This window comes from Chenopodium quinoa, unplaced genomic scaffold, assembly GCF_001683475.1.
Source record: "Chenopodium quinoa cultivar QQ74 unplaced genomic scaffold, ASM168347v1, whole genome shotgun sequence".
NCBI lineage: Eukaryota > Viridiplantae > Streptophyta > Magnoliopsida > Caryophyllales > Amaranthaceae > Chenopodium > Chenopodium quinoa.
The window spans coordinates 5,892,620-5,913,221 of NW_018743212.1; the positions used below are offsets into that span (position 1 = coordinate 5,892,620).

The 20,602-nt window shown below is 37.0% G+C and overlaps 2 protein-coding genes across 2 annotated transcripts; one reads left to right on the top strand and one right to left on the bottom strand.

Moving 5' to 3' along the window:
* The first annotated feature begins 3,372 nt into the window (after positions 1 to 3,372).
* On the top strand, positions 3,373 to 8,420 carry LOC110734173 (protein STRUBBELIG-RECEPTOR FAMILY 2-like). Its single transcript, XM_021914218.1, has 16 exons — positions 3,373 to 3,463; positions 4,347 to 4,479; positions 4,576 to 4,647; positions 4,738 to 4,803; positions 4,895 to 4,966; positions 5,064 to 5,135; positions 5,460 to 5,531; positions 5,653 to 5,718; positions 5,806 to 5,871; positions 5,956 to 6,287; positions 6,478 to 6,716; positions 6,806 to 7,071; positions 7,190 to 7,334; positions 7,545 to 7,684; positions 7,778 to 7,934; positions 8,274 to 8,420. Exons 1-16 carry the CDS (start codon positions 3,373 to 3,375, stop codon positions 8,418 to 8,420), a joined length of 2,136 nt encoding a protein of 711 aa, XP_021769910.1.
* A 490-nt stretch (positions 8,421 to 8,910) lies between these two features.
* LOC110734544 (CDK5RAP3-like protein) lies at positions 8,911 to 15,107 on the bottom strand. Its single transcript, XM_021914714.1, has 10 exons — positions 14,862 to 15,107; positions 14,629 to 14,763; positions 12,693 to 12,787; positions 12,507 to 12,601; positions 12,276 to 12,411; positions 12,014 to 12,166; positions 11,346 to 11,897; positions 10,988 to 11,196; positions 10,609 to 10,741; positions 8,911 to 9,263 (listed from the first exon to the last, which is right to left on the bottom strand). The coding sequence occupies exons 1-10, from the start codon at positions 14,920 to 14,922 to the stop codon at positions 9,132 to 9,134; spliced, it is 1,701 nt and encodes a 566-aa protein (XP_021770406.1). The 5' UTR covers positions 14,923 to 15,107; the 3' UTR covers positions 8,911 to 9,131.
* Positions 15,108 to 20,602: the final 5,495 nt, after the last annotated feature.

Below are 20,602 nucleotides of genomic sequence, written 5' to 3' on the forward strand. Positions count from 1 at the left end.
CTAGGCCAGACGCCGGTGCCGTGGTTCTGGCGCCTGGGCCAGACGCCACCGCCACCGTCACGGCGTCTGGCCTAGGCGCTGCCGCCGTGGTAGTGGCGTCTGGGCTAGACGCCGCCGCCGTGGTGGTGGCGTCTGGCCTAGGCGCCACCACCGCCTCCGACCTTTTTTTTTTAATTTTTAAACACAAAATTAATAAAAAATACCTTCTCGCCGGAAAACCGCTGTCCACCCGCCGCCTGTGCCGCCACTTCCTTGCCGGGCCGCCTCGACATCGCTCGGAAAGTTTTTTAGAGAGAGAAAGTGGAAGTAGAGAATTGAGAGAAGAAATTGTGTTTTTTACTTTGAGGGCAAAAGTGACAATTCACTCTAATTTTGTGGGCTTTATGTGGAGATTCGCGGGCGATGTTTAGCAATTGAGGTGCTTATGATGCGGGTCGAGGTCGAGTTCGAGTTTGGGGTAGCTCGACTCGACTCGTTAACATATCGAGTCGAGCTTTGATCAAATTTAACCGAGTCGATCTCGAATACCTTGTAATTTGATCCGTTTTAATAGAACTCTCTAATTATTGTAACATCTCTTCATTTTCTTTAATTTTGTCATTTGAGAAATATACATATGATACGTGTTTCGGGGTTTTTTGATGTGTCCTGCGGGAGAGTTACAATTCCAAGAATGCCCTTCGACGCCTGTGCCTGCAAAATCATGAAGACTCCTGGGGGTAGGAGCTCCGCCTCCGACGATCAAGTTAGTAAAGATACGGGAGGTAGAATGCACGTAATGTAGAAGTTACTTCTCGCGTAATGGGAGAATTCTGCAATTAATATTGCTCGGGGTAAGTGTTTTTCTTTTTGAGGAGTATTCAATGTGAACAACAAATGTTCCAGCCCCCCATTAATGAGGGTCCTTCCACTATTTATAGTGGAGAAGGGATGGTTTCCCTTTTAGGGTTTAGAGGACACGTGTCAGTAGAGGATTGGAGCCCTGCTGACCAACGGCTGGATGCCACGTGTCACTAGGCCATTGGGCCACGTGTTTAGGGTATTTTTACCCCAAACAATACGAGTATATAAATAATGTTTTTTTAGTAATTATTAATATAAAAAAAAAAGTTTTTTATCAAAATTATTTTAATATTTAATAAAATATTATTTACAAGAATTTGAGGTTCTTATAGGGATGACAATATTAGATGAATATCTGCTAACCCAATCCACCCGCTTAAAATAAATGGACGAAAATCCGAAATAAATGGATGAAAAGCGGGTGACGGATGAAGTGGATGATGGATCGGATCGGATGTGGATGATGATTTTTTCACCCGCTAACCATCCATCCACCCGTTTAGCATATATTAATATTTTTAATCTAAAAATTTTAATTAAAAAAAATTAAAATATACAATAAAAATACTTTGTTTGTTGCAAATTAATTTTTTCAAAGATTATGTAGTTAGTGCTTCCTTTTTATTTAAAAAATAATAATAACTTACAGTAAAAATAACCATAAATTAAATTTTATGCAAAAAAAAATTTCATAAAATGTTCATCCATTAGTCACCCGATCCACCCGTTTCATTCGCGGATGATGGATGGACGGATACGGATGATGGGTGAAGCGGGTGATGGATGGATGTGGATAATGGAATTGGAATGATGGATGGATGCGGGTGAAGCTCCACCCCATTTGAATCCGATCCATTGTCATCTCTTGGTTCTTACGAGCTTTTGAGTCGAGTAATGAGCTACTCATCTCGACTCATTAACAATTCGAGTCAATCTCAAGCTTCGAGTCGAGTTTTGATCGAGTCGCACTCGAATAGCTCGCGAGTTGTCTCGTCTCATAAGCACCCCTCCTAATAAGAGGTTTACATCGAGCCTTTGAATCTTTTTTTTATTACGGTTTATGTTTATTCGGGGGTAAAATTGTAATATCATAGGTAATATTTACACCAAAACCACTACTTGGTGTAAATCGCTATTCCAACTTTCCAAGTAGTGGTTTTAGTACGAAATGCCAAAATCGCTACTTGAGAGCTCATAAAAGTGAAAACACATATGCACTTATTTACAATATTGTTACTAGATAAATAATTGTCATTTATCATGAAAATTAGCTTGTATTTTTTTGAGCTTTAGTCTATTTTGAATTTACGGTCAATTATTAATTTACCTCAAATTTTTTCTTAAGTGTGTCAGATTCCAAAACATTTGTACCTACGATTATAGTTTTTTTTTATTATTTTTTTTTATATATATATATTATTGATTTTTTTTCTATAGATAAAAAGAATACGAATAGAACACCAATGGCAATTAATTTACACATATTTTGTATTATATATCTAGGGATTTCTTTAGATTGTCCATTCAAAATATGTGTTAATTAAAATACGTGTAAAGAATTATACTAAAATTAACTCTCCTAAATTTTTCTTAAGTAATTTCTACCTATTTACATTACACATAATTCTAGAAATTTCTAGATATTATATAGTACTAGATTTTTTTAGGATATTTACAATAGATAGTTTTTCTAAATTTTTCAAGATTAATATTTTCACAAAAAGTATTCATCAATAATCACTCAAAGGCAGCACATAAAGAGATAATTCTAGAGGTTGTTACTCAAAATTCCTCCCTCTTACAATACTAGCTGACCTGGCACCTTTCTCTGGACCCACCCTTAAAAACAGTTACATCAACTAAATTTCCTCCCGCTTTCTCTCTCCTCTGCAATAACAAACTCACACACACACTCCCATTTTCTCTGTCCTCTTTCTCTCTCCAGATTTTCATCAACTTCAACCTTAACCGCCATTGTTACTCGATCAAGCTTTTGCGTAATTCTTCGTCATTCACTTCAATGCTTTCTTGCAACTCCTCTTCTTCTACCATTTCATTTTCAGATTACTTCGCTTAATTCAACCATTCTTTGGTAGAATTTCATTTGTTCGTACTCAAATCGAAATTTACAGCTTTCTTCTTCGGTATACTTTCTGCAGAACTTTGAACTTCAATACTATCTTTATTCTTTAGATTTCTAGTGATATTTGATTGTTAATGCCGTTTTTCTGCCTATTTTGATTTATTTATGTGTAATTCTTGATATTTCGAACTCTGTTTTTCGTAAGTTTATTCTGTATATATTTCATCTTCATTCTTAGATTTCTGATGAAAAGCGTGTTATTATAGTGATTTTCTGCTTATTTTGATGAATTCAAGTATAGTTCATGCTTTGGTTTTCTGCTTACTTTTAATAGTGATTCTTGAATACTGGAACTCTGTTTTTTATGATTATTGGTTTTCTTGATTATTGATTCTACAATGCTACAATAAATTCTGCATTTCTTCGATTTCTAGTGAGAATTGAAGATGGCGTTGTTGATGCGATTTTTGAATCTTTGTTTACTGGTGTTCGTTTCGGCGATTCTTTCTTCGGAAGCTGCTACTGATCCAAACGACGGTAATTGCTCTCAGTCTCTCTGCAAATTATTCATATAATTCATCTTGTGATTTCTGTTTATAATGTTTACTGTTAGTTCTGCATTTCTTCGTGCTTCCGTAATTACTGGTATAATAAGAACTTAGGAATTTGACCATGTTTTGTGAAGAAATTGTTATGATCCGAGTTAAATAATAGTCGGTGTTTGTTAGTTATTGATGTTTATTAATACAATTTCATGAATATTCAGCGTCATTTCGGTCTTGAATAGATTATGTGTTGACTGTAATTTCCTTAAAAATTGGTCTAAAGTACATTTGAAGTGCAAAATTATGGAAGCATTCAATGAAGATCTTCACAAAGAATTATAAGATTTGTTTTTCGCTGCTTAAGGCAATTATACTTGGTGTTTCTATGTACTAGTGATGATAGCCGACTTGTATTTCATTTCTAAGGTGAATTCACTAGCTTTTCAACTATGATCAATGAGATAATTCATGTATTAGCGATATTAATCTTCCATGATCGACTGAAGATTACTGCATATTTGAGAGTGGTGTGGGTTTTATGGTTCCAAAGGTCATGTTGCTTCATAATTCCAAATGTTATGTGAATTGTCCAAGTATGTTGAAGACAAACTTCTGTGAGCGAGTTTATAACATTAGACCAATGTGTTTTCCAATTGTGAGTTTAGTTGCTTGTATTATGGCTCCGAAAGATTATCAAGGATTCAATCAGGCCTATGAGGGGATTATAATCGGATAATTTGAATGGAGAATTGTTATTCAAATACATACTGTAATGCTGTTACAATATTTAGGTTACTAGATAATTTTCTGTGATTATAGAAAAGTTCATCTAAAATTTGTTTGAATTGAATATCCATACTTTTTATTAAATGCAGCTCTAGCACTGCATGATTTGTACAATGCCCTAAAAAGGCCAAAGCAGCTAAAGGGTTGGATGGCAGAAGGTGGAGACCCCTGTGAGCAATCTTGGACTGGAATTGAATGCTCTGGTTCATCTGTCATACATATGTAAATCAACTCAGTTCCCTCTACATTTCTCTTTAATGCAAATTTTGTGTACTGTGTACTAATGCTAACTCGTCCTCTTTGTTCTCTACGATGAAGCAAACTGCATGGACTGAAGCTTGAGGGATACCTTGGTGGCCAGCTTTTCAATCTCCACAGCTTAAAACACTTGTAATTGGCCTCTACTTGTTTGTAAGCTTGCAATCAATTGTCTTACTAGTGTATAGTCTTTTCGATCTGACTTCTCCTTTGCAACACTAGGGATATTAGCTCAAATCGAATAGGAGGAATGATCCCAGATGGCCTTCCACCTAATGTCACCTACTTGTAAGGCCTATTCTGTCTTTTTTGAATGATTATTTGAGTTACAGTTATTGAATGCCCACGAGCCTACAATTCGTTCTATTATGTCATGCAGGAATTTGTCAGAAAACAAATTTTTACTGAGCATTCCACAGACCCTTTCTTTCTTGAGAAACTTACGACATCTGTGAGTAGCTTGCTTAATTCTAACTTGAAGGTCTATTCTGTCAGTTTCTATTATGCTGGTCTTATGATAAAATAACATAAATTCCTTTCTTTGGTAGGAATCTCAGTCACAACATTTTATCTGGACCCATTGGAAGTGTGTTTAAAGGTCTTGACAACTTGAAGGAAATGTATGTTTCCTTAACACTCTATACTCATCCTAGCCTAAGTTGTTGGTTTCAATATAGGATTATATATGCACAAAATCTGACAGCACCAATTGTTAAAATCCTGCATGCTTTTTCCCATATCAAAATCCTAACTGTAGCACAGGCATCAAATAACATTTCTTGTGTGCATATTATTGTTTCTCCATCTTATTTTGCATATTATAATCATTGACATAATTATACGTTTGTTCATTTGGTATAATCATGTGGCTCAACCACTAGAAATCTGCTAATGACGACAGTGCTCATTTGTTATCCTTGACTAATATTAATTTACTGCTACAGGGATCTATCATACAACAAGTTCAGTGGAGATCTACCGAGCTCATTTGCATCTCTGACAAATCTTACCAAATTGTAAGTTACAATTAATTCTTTAGAGATGATAACCAGACCCGAATATGTTTGAGATATATCTGTCAACGCCGCTTCAGTGTTCAAATCTTCTTAGTTAATTGAAGATATGAATATCATGCAGGTATCTGCAAAACAATGAACTCACAGGTTCGGTGGTATACCTGGCTGACCTAGCATTGGTTGAATTGTAAGTTAAATTTTATATATGCAATATGATTTGTTTGTGATTTGCTTCAGTAACATACACTTATCATTGGCTACGATGTATTTCCAGGAACATTCAAGATAATCATTTCAGTGGCATCATCCCACAGCATTTTCAAACCATTCCAAATCTATGGTAAGAGACTAAGAGGAGTCCCTAATTAGTAATTACTATATCAAATTTCATATATTTAATCTCACTTATCATTTTTTTTATTAGGATTGGAGGCAATAATTTCAGTAGAGTTGTCTCTTACTCTCCATGGAGTTTTCCTTTCGATAAGGTCCCCAGTGAGCAGAATATTTCTAGTCCACCAATAGCTGAGTCAAGCGCCATAGAAAAGGATCCTTCTAGGGGAACACAACAGCAGCACAAGAGAAAGAGGAAGTCTTTAGGAATAATAGCTTTAGGAGTTGGAGGAGCAGCCTTCATTTTAACTCTTCTGGGACTTGCTATTGTTGTCCACATTAAGCGAAATCATACTACTGAGCCTGAAAGCTTGAACACCAGCCGTAGGTCAATGTGCTCCTTTCCAGTTAGTTCAAATGGAGGTAATCATATTATTTATTATATAGAATTCTATTGCTTTCAGAATTTCCTTCCTTAGTTCCTTTCACACTGATTTTGCATTTTGCTTCAGCATAGCATCTACCATAGGTTGGTGGTAGCACAGATTTTGGTGTATATATGTTTCTAACTTCAGAATTTTAATTCACGTTACTTTATTTTGCTCGTAAGCAGATCATTCTTCTGGGAGATATGAAGATGTCCCACAAAATTTGTCATTCAACACTCCACCTGTGGCCTTACCCAGACATACAACTACTGTTCGTGTGTCCACCAAGGGAAAAGTGCCCCCAAATGCAAAACTCTATACAGTATCTGAACTCCAGTTGGCTACAAATAACTTTAATGAAGAAAACTTTCTTGGAGAAGGAACGCTTGGTTCAGTTTACAAAGCAAAGTTCCCTGACAGCCAGGTATTATTTTGAGTGCTAATTTAATCTTTTCAAATTACGTTCAGTCTGATGATAAGCTGATTTAAAATATTCATGCTCTTGATTTTCAGATTTTTGTTGTGAAAAACCTAAACTTGGTATCTCTGTCTTTCCATGAAGAAGAACAATTTTTGGATGTTGTTCGCAGCATATCTCGTTTGCAGCATCCAAATATTGTATGTCTTACTGGCTACTGTGTGGAGAACGGACATCACCTTCTTGTATATGAATATGTCAGAGATTTGACTCTTGATAAAGCTCTTCATTGTAAATTCTTTTTTCCACTTACCTGGGACCTCCGTATTCAGATAGCAGTTGGTGTGGCAGAAGCCCTGAAGTAAGCTTCTGTTATGAGCTCATTTGTAGTTCCTTGAAATAATACAAAGATCACTCTCCCCTGTGCTGCTATGTTATCTGCTCTCTTATCTCACTGGGGTTTTTTTATTCGATGTCAGTTATATGCATTCCTTGTCACCCCCAATTGCACACTGCAATCTGAAAGCCGCCAACATTTTGCTTGATGATGAGCTTAAGCCTCAAGTAGCTGACAGCGGACTTTCTATATTGAGGCCTCTCACCAGCAACAGTGTTAAAGTCAAGGTAAATACAATATTTTTGCATAGATAAGTGCTAATGATAATAATTTTCATGCTAAAGAAATTGGTATAGACATTACAAGAGTATACACTGCATTGACCTCCCAGTTTCTCTCGCATCTTGTATTTCAATGCTTGCAATTCTCTAGTTCCCAACGTGTGATTCCAAAAATATTATGGTCATTAATTATCTCCCTTTCACAACTGCAAACAGGCTGCTGAGATGGCTATCAATGACAGTGGCTACATTCCACAAGAACATGGGCAAACAGGAATAGAGAGCATAAAGACTGATGTGTATGCCTTTGGTGTCTTGCTTCTGGAACTTTTAACCGGAAGAAGGCCTTTTGACAGGTGTGTAACAGCTTTGATAAATTAATATCACACTGATGGATATGTTTTGCATCTGCTAACAAATTTTATCATTCCTGTGACATCGTGTTTCAGCTCTAGAGCAACAGAAGAGCAATGTTTGGTAAAATGGGCTTCACATAGGCTTCATGATTATGGATCTCTTGAAGACATGGTTGATCCAATCCTAAGAAGATCAATTTCTGCAATGACTCTCTCGAGATATGCTGACATCATATCTTTATGTGTCCAGGTAAATACTTATCCAGAACAGATTTAAGGAATGCTCAAACCTGTGTGCTTTGGCTTATTAACCAATCCATAAACATGTTATTTTGTATTTTAGAAAAGGCCCCTTTGAAAGTTAGAATAGTTTTCACATTTTCCCACATGATAGGAAATCAACCAGCAATTCTTGCAACTTCTCCCATGTTTGAAAAATCAAAACTTGTATACATCCAAAATGATTTCACTGTTGTTCATACAAAATTCTACATGCTCATCATCCGTTATTCTTATTAAGACCACCCAAGTACTATGTGGACCAACACATGCCTCTGTTCCTTAATTGCTTTCTTTGCATCTGTAACAGCCTGAAAAAGAATTCCGGCCCCAAATGTCAGAAATTGTTGAAGCTCTAATTAGAATCTTGCCAAAGCCTGGGGCAGATGTTGTAGAAGGTGATGCCTTTGAGAGATCTTTCCGGTCAACTAAAACTCGTTTTTCTGAACTCTCCTGAGAAGATTCATGCCCGTCAGACCAGAAAATTCATTGTTGCAGCAATACCAGCAACTGCCACTCAACTTAGAGATAGGATGTGCAAAGCTATTATCGTTAACAGTTGGAGTCTTATTGTATGGTTTAATGCCTAATAAGGCGCGGTTACACTGTAATACTGTGAATCCAATGCAAGCTAGCATTGGTTAGTTAGGCTATAACTGAAAATAGGCAGAGTAAACAATAGCTCATGGTTTAACAGTTTCTTTTTCATAGGTTCAGTTTATTTTTGTTCAAGGTTTGTTCTCAGCAGTGTTTGATTTCAAATTCAGATTATGTCGAGTACATATTCAGCTAAACAAAATTCTCACTGGGAAGACAAAAATGGCAGAGTAACTGATGAAACAAATGACATTCATCAGATATACTGCTTCATGTTACATACCATCTTACATAAATGAACATGGTCGGGCCCTTAAGACATAAAAGCAACTAGTGATAAACATGCAAAATTAAACCAGATGGGAAATTGAGAAATTGATTCTTATTTGAAGCTTAATTTGTTAAGAATATATACCACAAAACAGAGTTATACAACAGAAACTTTCTAAACTATATTCGACGTCCTTATTGAAAACACAAGTGTAAGAATGCCAAGTTAGCCTGGTTGCTGGTTCCTATTATTAGTACATGCTAACACTGGTAGAAAAGCTTGGGAGAACAGCTAAAAAGATCACACAGATACACCACTATTTAATAAGGTATTAATTTCTCCAATTATCTTGACAGGTCTTCCGTTGAACATGGATGACAGAGTGGTTTCACATAGTTTCTTCAGCTCTCTTGTTTTGTTGATTGCTACTTCCTGCAAACAAAGTGCACTCGTTAATTCTTCTGCTCACCGGATTCAGATCAAATTACAGTAGGTCAAATTAGAAATATGAATATATGAATGCACACACTAAATAACAGTCTGAATGCAGGCAACAAAATAGCATCAAGTCTGACTTCTGCCATTCAGACAGCAAAAGCAAAAAGAATACAAAGACTTGTCACATTTAGAGGTGCATTTTTGAAGTACTATAACACCAAAACATTTTCATATATTCATCCCCAACTCTTCCACTGGATTTAATATTTAGCACTACAGTACCAAAGTAAAGCAGGGAGAGGCAGAACCACAATAACAGCTCAAAATCCCATCAAAAGCATCAATAGTTGACAATCCTTGAATAAAAGATACTAAAATCTCATCATCTTCTTCTCTATTAGTAAATAAACAAGTGAAGTACTTTAAAAAAAACAATAACCACACACACACAATTCCACTCTTTGCTGTCTCCTTTCAGTTGCATTGAGCATTTGCGCTCCTATATCTCACAAACTGAGATTTAAGTGTGAAAAGTGTCTTCCTCCATGACATGGATTAAGCCAAGGCCAACTATACTAGTATGGTTTTGCAACTTTTGCTATCTTCTTCTTCTAATAATATGGACCCCAGATTACATTAGAAAAATCTTGTTCACAAGGTACACCCACACACACACACACATACATAAATTATATTTTGCCTCTTTATCTTTCATGAACATTGCACCCTCCTCGAGGATAACTCTTCACTAACCCAAACTATAAGTTTTCAGGCAAGAAGATGTAGGGATTTCAAGAACCATTTAAAATCTTAATTAAGGTCCTATTTTGTTCACTTAATTTCCACTTATTACAAAAAAAATTATTCAGACAAAAATTATAAGTTTATATAGGTTCAAGAAATATAAGTTCATATGGTTAATAAGGGTTACAACAAATTATAACTAAAAAAGTTCTAACAAGCACAGATAATTTCAGGTTAGCTCAAATAACTTCAGAAAAGTCCAGATAAGTAGATTGCACCCTAAGTGTCAATTTTATTGGATAACCTCAATTACATGTACAATTGTACACTATGAAGGGGTGTAGTCATTTCTCGCCTCACCCCAACAGCCAAACAAGACTATTAGTGTAAGCACCTCAACATCGTTAAATTATTAAACTTGAAAATTCAACTTCTTAAAAAAAGACAGTATTGCCTTCTATGGTTTCTTAAGCAAAACATCATCATTAAAATTTTGTAGATTATTGTCCTGCTACAAATCCATAACTTCCCGTAAAGCAAATTCTTCCCAAATCCATTAAAGCATAGCAGAAGAAACAGAGCACACAATACTCACCTGCTTAGGCCAAGATGAAGCCATTGAGTTCTGCAACTCCATACGTTTCGCAGACAAGTCTTTTAAACCGTCTTTCAGCTTTACTTCATGATGCTTTTTTTCTTCCAAGTTTTGCACTAGTCTGTCTAAGAATCTGTAGCAAATGATAATAGTTAGAGCTGTAGCTCCAAATACATCACAAATTAATGACGTTTTGAAAGCATAAAATTCTGTCAATGATCTGATGAATTATTATAGCAAAATGCAGAAGGCTTATGTGAAAAATAGCAATAAGATGATTACAATGACATTGCACAACGGAAATCTCAGGACAAATTCTTTGTATTGGTAGGGGGGAGAAAATGCTAATATACTCTCATATAGTCATATATGTAAGCACCTTCTTGAATTTAATATCATGATCAAGTCTCTTGTTTTTTTCTTCGTTAGTAAAGATATGGCCATTGAAATGTCAGAAAGCATTTTCTGAATGTTATCAGTAGAATACTGTTGCAAGACAAATGGAGCAACTGCCTGAACTTGATGTTGCAAGGACAAAGTCTCTTCATTTTTCAACTCCATCAGCCGCTGGTTTAAAAATGCCTTGATCTGTGAAAAGGTACAATTGGAACAATAAGAAACACAGCAGATCAATTCTATTTCATCCATCCCTTTACGTTTACCAGATTGAAAGATAAAAGGCAAAATTAACGAGTGAGACAAGGTGCTGGTAACATATAGCAGAAACATATAAATACCTCAAAGAGATCATCAAGAATTTTATTCCTGTATTCCGTCTCCAAAAGTGGACTTCTATCACCTGAGACTTGAGCGTCAGCTAAAGTATTCAGAGCAGGTGTTTGAGCTTCCTTTGCAATATGTGTATCAGAATCTTCCATTGCTTCCAATTGAGAATTGTCAACACTATAATCCCAAGATATTTCCGAAACCTCAACATCAATGGATCCTCCACCACTTGGAGCAGCCTGGCCAAACTTTTCAGACTCAATTGCTGAAGAATCTTGCAAAAACTCTTCAGCATTTATAATTTCATAAGGACCCAACCCATTAGCAGCATCATCGGTCTCTTCAACAGTGCCAATATCCCAGTCAATCTGAGAGCTATCTAATGTAATATCCCAATCAATGCCATCTGCCCCAGTGCTCATGGTTCCACAAGTATCAGAATGTTCATTAAGGTTGGACACAGCATTTGTGGATTCGACCAAATCAGATCCCACAGAGACACTAAGTGTAGGTGGGTTTTCAATGATATTCCTTAAATTTTGAACCACAATGCCAGATGTACACTGTATCAAATAAATGAACCTATATTAGCAACAGGCAAAATTGTCATTGTAAAGCAGCTTTCACCAGACAATGACAAGAAAAAAATTGGAAAGATAAAAGGTAAAGATCAGCTTACATCCTTATTGGTATGAAGCTCTGTAACAATACTGGAGTAGTATTCAATAGCTTGTGCAACAGAATCACCACTAACGACTTCCATAATATTACTGAAGATACTTGGAAGAGATTTTGTAGCACTCCCTAAGAGTTCCAATCTAACATTATTCCCCTAAAAGCAAAAATTAAAATCAAACTGTTCAGAATCATTATGAAAACTCGCTACACAGGATTCAAGACAATAGGGTTTAGTAATATAGCCCAACTTATGAAATAAACACCTGCAATCCTAGTTCTTGACAAGCTTCAGCATACTTCGCTGCTGATGAAGCTGCACTTCTTTTGATATCAGCTTCCTTGCGATCAAGCTCTGCAAACTGTTGCTGTGTCTTCTGAACCTGCTTTTTTAAGTAAGGGCTTCAAATTGAGGGGGAAAAAATCAATCAATCAACAACATGATTGGCAACAAAAAAGTTTGCTCATAATGACAGAAGATCAGACTTTGGGCTTACATCTCATAATTAGCATTTTGGGCCATAGTTTGAGCAGCCTCACCAAGGAATACATGATCCTTCTCATATGCCTGGACAATTGCTTCCCATACACCCTGTCACCATAATCACAAAATGAAAACTTAGCACTATGATTTCAAGTAAAAAACATACAGCCAAGCATCGAGGAGAGAGACAAGAACTTACAGCAGCGCCTGAAAGCCGACCAAATATGTTCCGACTTTCTGGATTGGTCCGCAACAGAATTTCATATATTTTTTTTGCTTCCAAATAATCAATTCCTGGTGAAAAAAATGAGGAAAAATCATTATTATGCACAGAAACCAGCTGGACAAATATAGACCCATAATTAGAGTAAAACCCACTATCTTTACTAAATTCAAGTTCAAAGCTATTAAATAAGTGAACAAGCGTTGAATGATATGTAAAGTGAGGCAGAGAGCTTGAAACATCCATGTAATTAATGAATTATAGGAACTTTGATCCCAGACAATTTCAGATATTCCACATATTCAAAAAATTTAAGATTTTATTTAGAAAATGCAAAATGAATTTTTGGTGCTAAGTATAAAAATAAGCAAAACAAACACATCATAGAAGTAACCAAAAAAAAACTACTCATCCTACACCATCTCTGCAAATGAGGGCTTCATCACTTAAAAAACTCCATTTATAAATCCAAATGCTTATGGTGTCAAAATTCAATCACTTTAAACAGCTAGAGACTCATTTAGGAGGACCTAAAACAGCTACCTGCTCTGCAATGGGATCAGAAAAAATTTGAAAAACTTTCAGCGCCATAGAAAGCACTTGCTACACAGTGATGCATAAATACTTTTGTATCCTAGAATAATATTTTTACTTCTCACTTACTAGTTAGTACTGTCTCAGAAAAAAAAAATTAAAAAAAAAAAAAAAAAAAGTACTTTCTTAGCACAGCAAAAACTTTTTCATCGCCCTTTTATTCTATGTTCCAATAGTTTCTTAGTTCTTACTTCGTAAACTACAACTTTTTGAATTAACTTAGCAGGAGATGAGTGAAAAGGTCTGTATACTTGAGTGTGAGTAATGGAAGTAAGCCAGAAAGAGCCTAACTATTATTTGTATCAATTATCTTCTCAAAAAAAGAGAGAATTAATTCTAAAAAACAAAAATTTTAAATGAGATACATTCTACTTAGAGGCCAAGCATTCCTTTGCTAAAAGCTAAAATCAATACAGATATGATGAACAGCTTGACAAAAACAACAAAGCAGAACAAGAACTCGTTCAAATTTTTGTTAACAAAAAATTATATAAAAACACATTAAGAATGGAACGGTAACTAATCAGATGCTCAAGTGCTTTCAGCTATAGCTTACATTACCCAGACACACCTACATGGCAAGGCTTGCGGCACTAAAAGATAAACAAACACCTAATTCTTATGATTAGAGGGGGAAAAAACCAAAAAATTAGTAAACCATATAGCAAAAATTGTATTCAATTTCCTCTTCCCCCCACCCTCTCTTTCAGCTAAGGAGAGAGGTCAGCAACCTTTTCACTGGGAAATCAGCAAGCAATTAATCAAACCTTTTTCACCATCTCACAAAGTCCCATCCAAATTTACAAGAAAAATATTTATCGTCCACAATCCCAAATAAATTTACATTGAAGATCCGTCATGGAAGAATCTCAAATGAACAACTGATGTGGCATTTTTTTTGTTCTTGTGGAAAAGTTGCAACTACTCAACCCCATATAAGCATGGTGATTTTGATGTAGTTATTTAATTCTTAAGCATAACTTTGTAGATTTTGAAAAAAAATTCTAACTAATCAAACAATGTCTTGTCTAAAAATTCGTACCAATTCCTCCAAAATAATGCCTATAAAATTGCAACATTTGCAATTAATCATGGGAGATTGCTCCTTTGAGAAAATTAAACCATAACTTTGCAAATAATCAAATTAATATATATAAATATATAAATCAAACTAAAAAATTCTTAATCTTCAAAGTAAATTACTAGTACAGAAACAAAAAAAAAAAAAAAAAAAAAAAAGGGGGGGGGGTGAAATTGAAATTTCATTGAATATTTATGATTAAAACAAAAATTAATACTAAAACAATGATCAACACACCTTCAGAATCGAGAGTATGGAAGTAAGGATCAATATCTTTAGGAAGCGACGCAAAGGCGGATGAAATCTTAGCTCTGATTGCACTCAATCGTTTTCTCCAATCCCCAGGAATTCTCTTCCGATCCACAAGCCATTCTTCAATTTCAACAAAAGTTCAAAAATTACAATCAAACAACAAAATCAGAAAAAAAAAAAATCAATGAATTTGAGAAAGTGATTGCGATAAACCTAACCTCCGAGGCGAGAGAATGAGATGTCAATTGGAAGATTTTGAATGTCTTCTTGAGATTGCATCTTGGGGTTTTTGGGTTTTAGGGATTGATGAATTTTACATATATATTTCAGTTTCTACCAATGCTAGGAATTCTAAGCAAAAGTCTATGGAATAGAGTTATGCAAAAGACCATAAATTTACGAAGGAAGTCCGATCACTCGATCGGTGTAAAGGTGGAAAACAGGTTGTTTGGACCGTACTTATTAAAGGTTACTTCAGGAACTAGATTGAGGAATGATGCAACTAGACTTGATAAATGGGTTATTCGGGTCGGGTCAATTACTGGTTATTTTGGGTGAATTAGAATTTATGTCGGGTTGTTCATTTTGTGCTGGTACTGTGGAATGTAGATCAAGTTCAAATCCATAATTTTATTCGGTTTGTGAGTTTAGCTAAGGTTGGGGATGAAACAGTTTGAGCCATTTATGGCACCAGGTATTTTTAGTTTGGGTATTAGGTAATTTTAGTTTTGGACATTTCAGGTATCGTGTCTGTTCAGGTTAAGCAATTTGGGATAAAATCAGATTAGGTTAACTTTGGGTTGGGTGTTGGGTCAACTTCGGGTCGAGTACAATCGAGTCGGGTCATTTCGGGTATCGGGTTAAGATCAAGTCAACTCCACTTTCGGGTCGAGTACAAGTCGAGTCGGGTAGATTTCGAGTTTCGACTCAATTTCGGGTCATTGTTTTTGGGTCAATTTTCAGATCACGGGTCAAGTCATTTGGGTTGGGTCAGGACTGCCAGGTCTAGATGCAATATTATTTTAGTTTTGGATTTTTTTTAGTTTTTTTGCTTGTTAAGTGCAATTGAAATTCGTTCATTCTGGTTTTAATGACAATAACTAGTTCATTTCGAGGCATACTCGATTCTAAATTTAAGGAATGGTTTAATAAATTAGAATTTAGAGTAATATAAATTAGTCATCAATTGTTATTTCCTCAAATCTATAATATTATTAAAACTCAAAGGGACAACGTGGTAGTGTCATGAATCAACCATACCTCAAAATGATTTGGCGCCATGTATGATCTTATGTGTCATCACTCTTCACACACACACACATTGTAGTAACGTTTAATCTCTTATAAAAATTCTTCATAGGCATAACCTCCCTATAGTAATTACTTTAGTCTGCCTGAAAAAGTCTTCATATGTGTAACTTCCCTATTTAATTTTTTTGGTAATTAAAATAGAGATTTAATTAATTATCAAGAGAAATGAGGCTAAAACACCTCAGCAAACTGGGACAAAACCCAAGTAAGCACCAAACAAAAAACCGAGCATTTGGAACAAGCTCCAGATTACTACCCAAAGAAACAGCCTATACAAACTCCAGCCAAGAAAAGAACAAAAAACTGCAGACCAAAATTAGCTATATTGTAATCCTAGCAAAAACGACCTGTGATCAACAGAACATCTACAAGCAACTCTGAAGCAAATGTCTCTAAAAATAGTTGCAGCACATCTCCCTATCTCCCTTTCTGGTTGAAAACCAGATCATATCTCTGAATCCAAATAGCATAAATGCACTCAACAAAGAACATCAGATAGACTTTGTGCTTAGTAGTGCATCTCTTGTTATATCTCATAGCCCAAGTCAGCTCACAAGAAAAGTTAGCAGGCTTTCTATGAATCTGCTGGAGCTAAAGAAGCCTGTCCTGCTCAACAGACTATGTAGCCTGCCTTCACATTGTACAAACAACATTGAAACAATCTTCTAATCATACAAACGATCAAGAGTAGGAAGTCTTCTCCAAATTGCAAGCCAAGAAATAAATAAACTCTTGGGAGTAGAATTATTGTTGTAAAACACCCTTCTCCAAGGAACCTTAGGGAAGGAACCACAAAGTTTCTAATAGTACTGCAGAGTAAGAACCACCCTTAAGAGTAGCATCCCATCCACTAATACTTTCAATCTGAGCATATCAGGCAAAAAGTTTCTAGAGACGCTAATAAATATTAGCAGAGCAATGAATATCAGCCAAGATCCTGCCTTTAATATAGTAGCTATCCACCCATTTTACCCAGAGCTTGTCTTTTTTACAAGTAATGGCCTATAGAAGCTTGCCAATAGCAGCTTTATCCCAGCACTCCATATTATCCTTGATATTCCAGCCCCCAGCAGCTCGAGGCATACACATATTCTGCCATGAAACCCAAGCTTTCTTGGACGCTATTACATTTCCTGTCTAGAGAAGCATCTGTAGGTCATTTGGATTTCTCTAGTCACCTTTTTAGGGAGAATGAAATTTAACACCAGAAAGACTGCAAACTCATAAGAATTACCTTAACTAGTTGTAATCTACCAGCATAAGAAAGGTACTTAGTTGTCCAACTCTTAGCTCGTGAAACAACTTTGTCAACCAGAGGTTTACAGTCAACATAAGAGAATTTTTTAGTGGCTAAAGGAAATCCCAAGTATTTGAAGGGAAACTCACCACAAGGAATTCGCAAAGTATTAATAATACTCTGCTGAATAGAATCAAGGATCCCCCCCCCCAAAAAAATAAATGTTACTCTTGTTTAGATTTGCCTCTAAACTAGATGCTTTAGAGAAATTAAGAAAGGTGTTTCGGGGTTTTCTGTGTCCCTCGGGAGAGTTACAACATCAAGACTGGATTCTGGACGCTTGTACTTGCAAAACAACGGAGACTCCGGTTGGGTATTTTTACCCAAAACATTTGCCCCTCACAGGTGTGACGTGGCGTGCCACGTGGCACCTGTGACAGGTGTCACATGCTGATAGAGTTTTTTTTTTTTTTTAAGTGACTGTTCGTCTTCATTCTGGGGAAGTTCCCTCCCTTTATAAGTAAGACGTCCCTTCTTCCTTTTCCTCATTTTTGCATCTTGAGAAAACTTTAGAGAGAGAGGAAGAGTAGAGCTCTGAGACCGGCTGCCTTTGCTTTCATAATAACTTTATTTTTTGTTACTTTTAATTATCATTTGTTATTTTTTGGTTTTTATTATTTTTATTTGATAATTAATTAAATATTTATGATAAAATTAAATAATTTAGAAGGGAACCAATCACAAGCTGCCACGTGGCATTATTAGCCTTAATGACTAACGGTGTTAACGTCATTTAGTCATTAATGGTATGTTGTGACATTTACCAAAAACTCAGTGGTATTTGGTGTATTAGAAAATTTTGTGTGGTATATGGTGAATTTTGGAAAAACTCAATGGTATTTCATGAAAAATCCGATATCAGATTATAAGCAGTCAATTCTTCAACAACCTGGAATTTGACAACCATATAGCGTCCTTCCTCCTTCTCTCCTAGCCAGATGGGTAGGTCAATCCTCCACACCGGATGCACTACTCCACCCCCAAAACCAACCAAGGGGTGAGAGACTTTGTGCATGTTGCTGGGCTTGTACTTGAACTTTGCCAAGCACTTGTAGCTGATAAGGTCAGACAAGCTCCCAGTGTCAATAAGGATCTGACCCACTCTTTGGTTGACGACCTTACATTCAATGACTATGGGGTCATCCGCGGCCCCCTGACCTTTCCCTTGTCCTTCTTAGTGATAATGACCTCAGGAAGGTGTCTTTTGACGCTTGGCCATCATCAACTGAGTTGACATCCAGCTGTCTGATATAGTCTTTGGTGCCCTGGATGGTTGGACCCCCTCCAGTAAAACCGCCTGCTATAGTATAGATCTGTTCTTCGTCAGTGTCCGAACTAATAGCAAGTTGGTCTGCTTTTTTAGACGGTTGTCCACTATTTGTTTTTAGGGTCACTTTGGACTTTAGAATGTAGGACTTCAACACCCCTTTATCAATCAAACAGTCCAACAACCTTTTGAGGCTATAACAGTCATTGGTGTCGTGGCCTATATCCTCATGGAAATGACAGTATTTGTTTTTGTTCCGACTTTTGGCGGAACCTTTCATTGCAGCCAGTTTCTCAATTGTCACCTGGTCTTTGATTTCCATGAGGATGGAGTAGCAGTCTTTGTTAAACTTGTACTTGGGGACGTACGGTTTTAACTCTTTCTTTTTCTTCTGGGATGGCTGATTAGAGTTATCTGCCACCCAGACTTCTTTTCGTTTCTTGCTCCCTTCTTTCTTAGCCAGCTGAATAGACCGACTCTCTTTTTTGTCAGACTTTTTAGGGTCCGACGGCTTACTGATGGCACACAACTCAGTGGTCGACCCGTCCTTCAGACCCTTGAAGAAGTCTATGTAGGCCACTTCGTCTAACAGCCCTTGAATCTGAATTCTCATCAGATTGAATCGCCTGACGTAAGACCTTAGCCCTTCTCTATCTCCCTGCTGAATAGCACCTAAGTCAAGAGTTGTTTTCTTAGCAAGGATGTTCATAGAGAAGTTTGAAGCAAAACAAGTACGCAAGCGTCTTAAAGCTATTGATGCATCCGGCTAGCAGCAGGTTGCCAAACCATCATTGGGTTATGCCGTTCAACGTTGTTGGGAAGCATCAACACCAGGTGGCATCATCCAATCCCTGTAAGTACATGAGGTTGGTGTAAGTCGTTAGGTGGTCTTCTGGGTGGTGGTACCATCGTAAGTACTTACCAACACATTCTTAACCTTGGCCAGCTGGGCCACCTCGGTTATCTCCTTGGAGAACGCAGAAGGTTGTTCCCCAAGTTTGAGCAGATGCAGCTGCCAGTCCAAAGGCTAGACATTTTGTGCCGCCTGACCCCTAAAGAGAGTCGGCTACAAGTATTGTTGTCTCTACGGGATGTATGGCTGCCGAGGCACATACAGAGCCAAATGGATTATTATCTGAGGGCCAGAGTGGGCGGACAGGCCGCTTTACTGACCCTCTCGGTTTGATTGTGAATACCTCATCGAGGTATTCTGAAAGCTGTTTGGGTAAGTCAACATTGAGGCCGACTAAGATAGTTGTTGAGTTTTCTTTTGTTGGATTAACATCCAGGCATCCAAATAAGTCTTTTTTTATCCATCCGGCTGAACTTGTCGGATGACCTTCCTCTTCCCTATTTCAAGAAATCAAATTTTGGACAGATCAACCATGGGCTAGTCCCTCTCCTTTGGTTTAGGATGAGGAGTAGGAACACGATCTTTGACAGACTTCTTCTTCCCTGAGGGAAAAGGTTTCTTGGCCGACTGACCCCTGCTGGTGCCAGCTGTCCTTTTCTCGATCAGGTCCTTGATTTCCCCTTTGAAACTTGTCATGAATTTCATGAGTTCGCCTCTAGTAACGAGGGCTGCGCCTTCTGCCGTCTTGGGTTGTCCAGACGGCTGTCCGATTGGCTTGCTTGGACTAACTTGATCTTCGCCCCGTACCCTTTTTTCCATGGGACAGGTGCGTCTGGTTCTGAGTGAACCCACTGGGGCCACATTAGTTTCGACATTGAAGTCGTCACCACTGTCTTGGTCTGTATAGACCTCAAAGACGGTCGTAGGTCGTTTCTCATTAGGAGGCGGTATAGGTTCTTGTAAAGCCATCTTAGAAGTACTCTCCCCACAGACGGCGCCAAATGTTTCGGGGTTTTCTGTGTCCCTTGGGAGAGTTGCAACACCAAGACTGGATTCTGGACGCTTGTACCTGCAAAACAACGGAGACTCCGGTTGGGTGGAGTTCCGCCTTCGACGATCAAGTTAGAACGTGTTCGGATGATGTAAAAAGTGCGGAAAGTTAAGTATTTCTCGGATTCCGAGAGAATATCTGCAATTAATGTTTGCTCTGTTTTTTTGAATATTTTTGAAT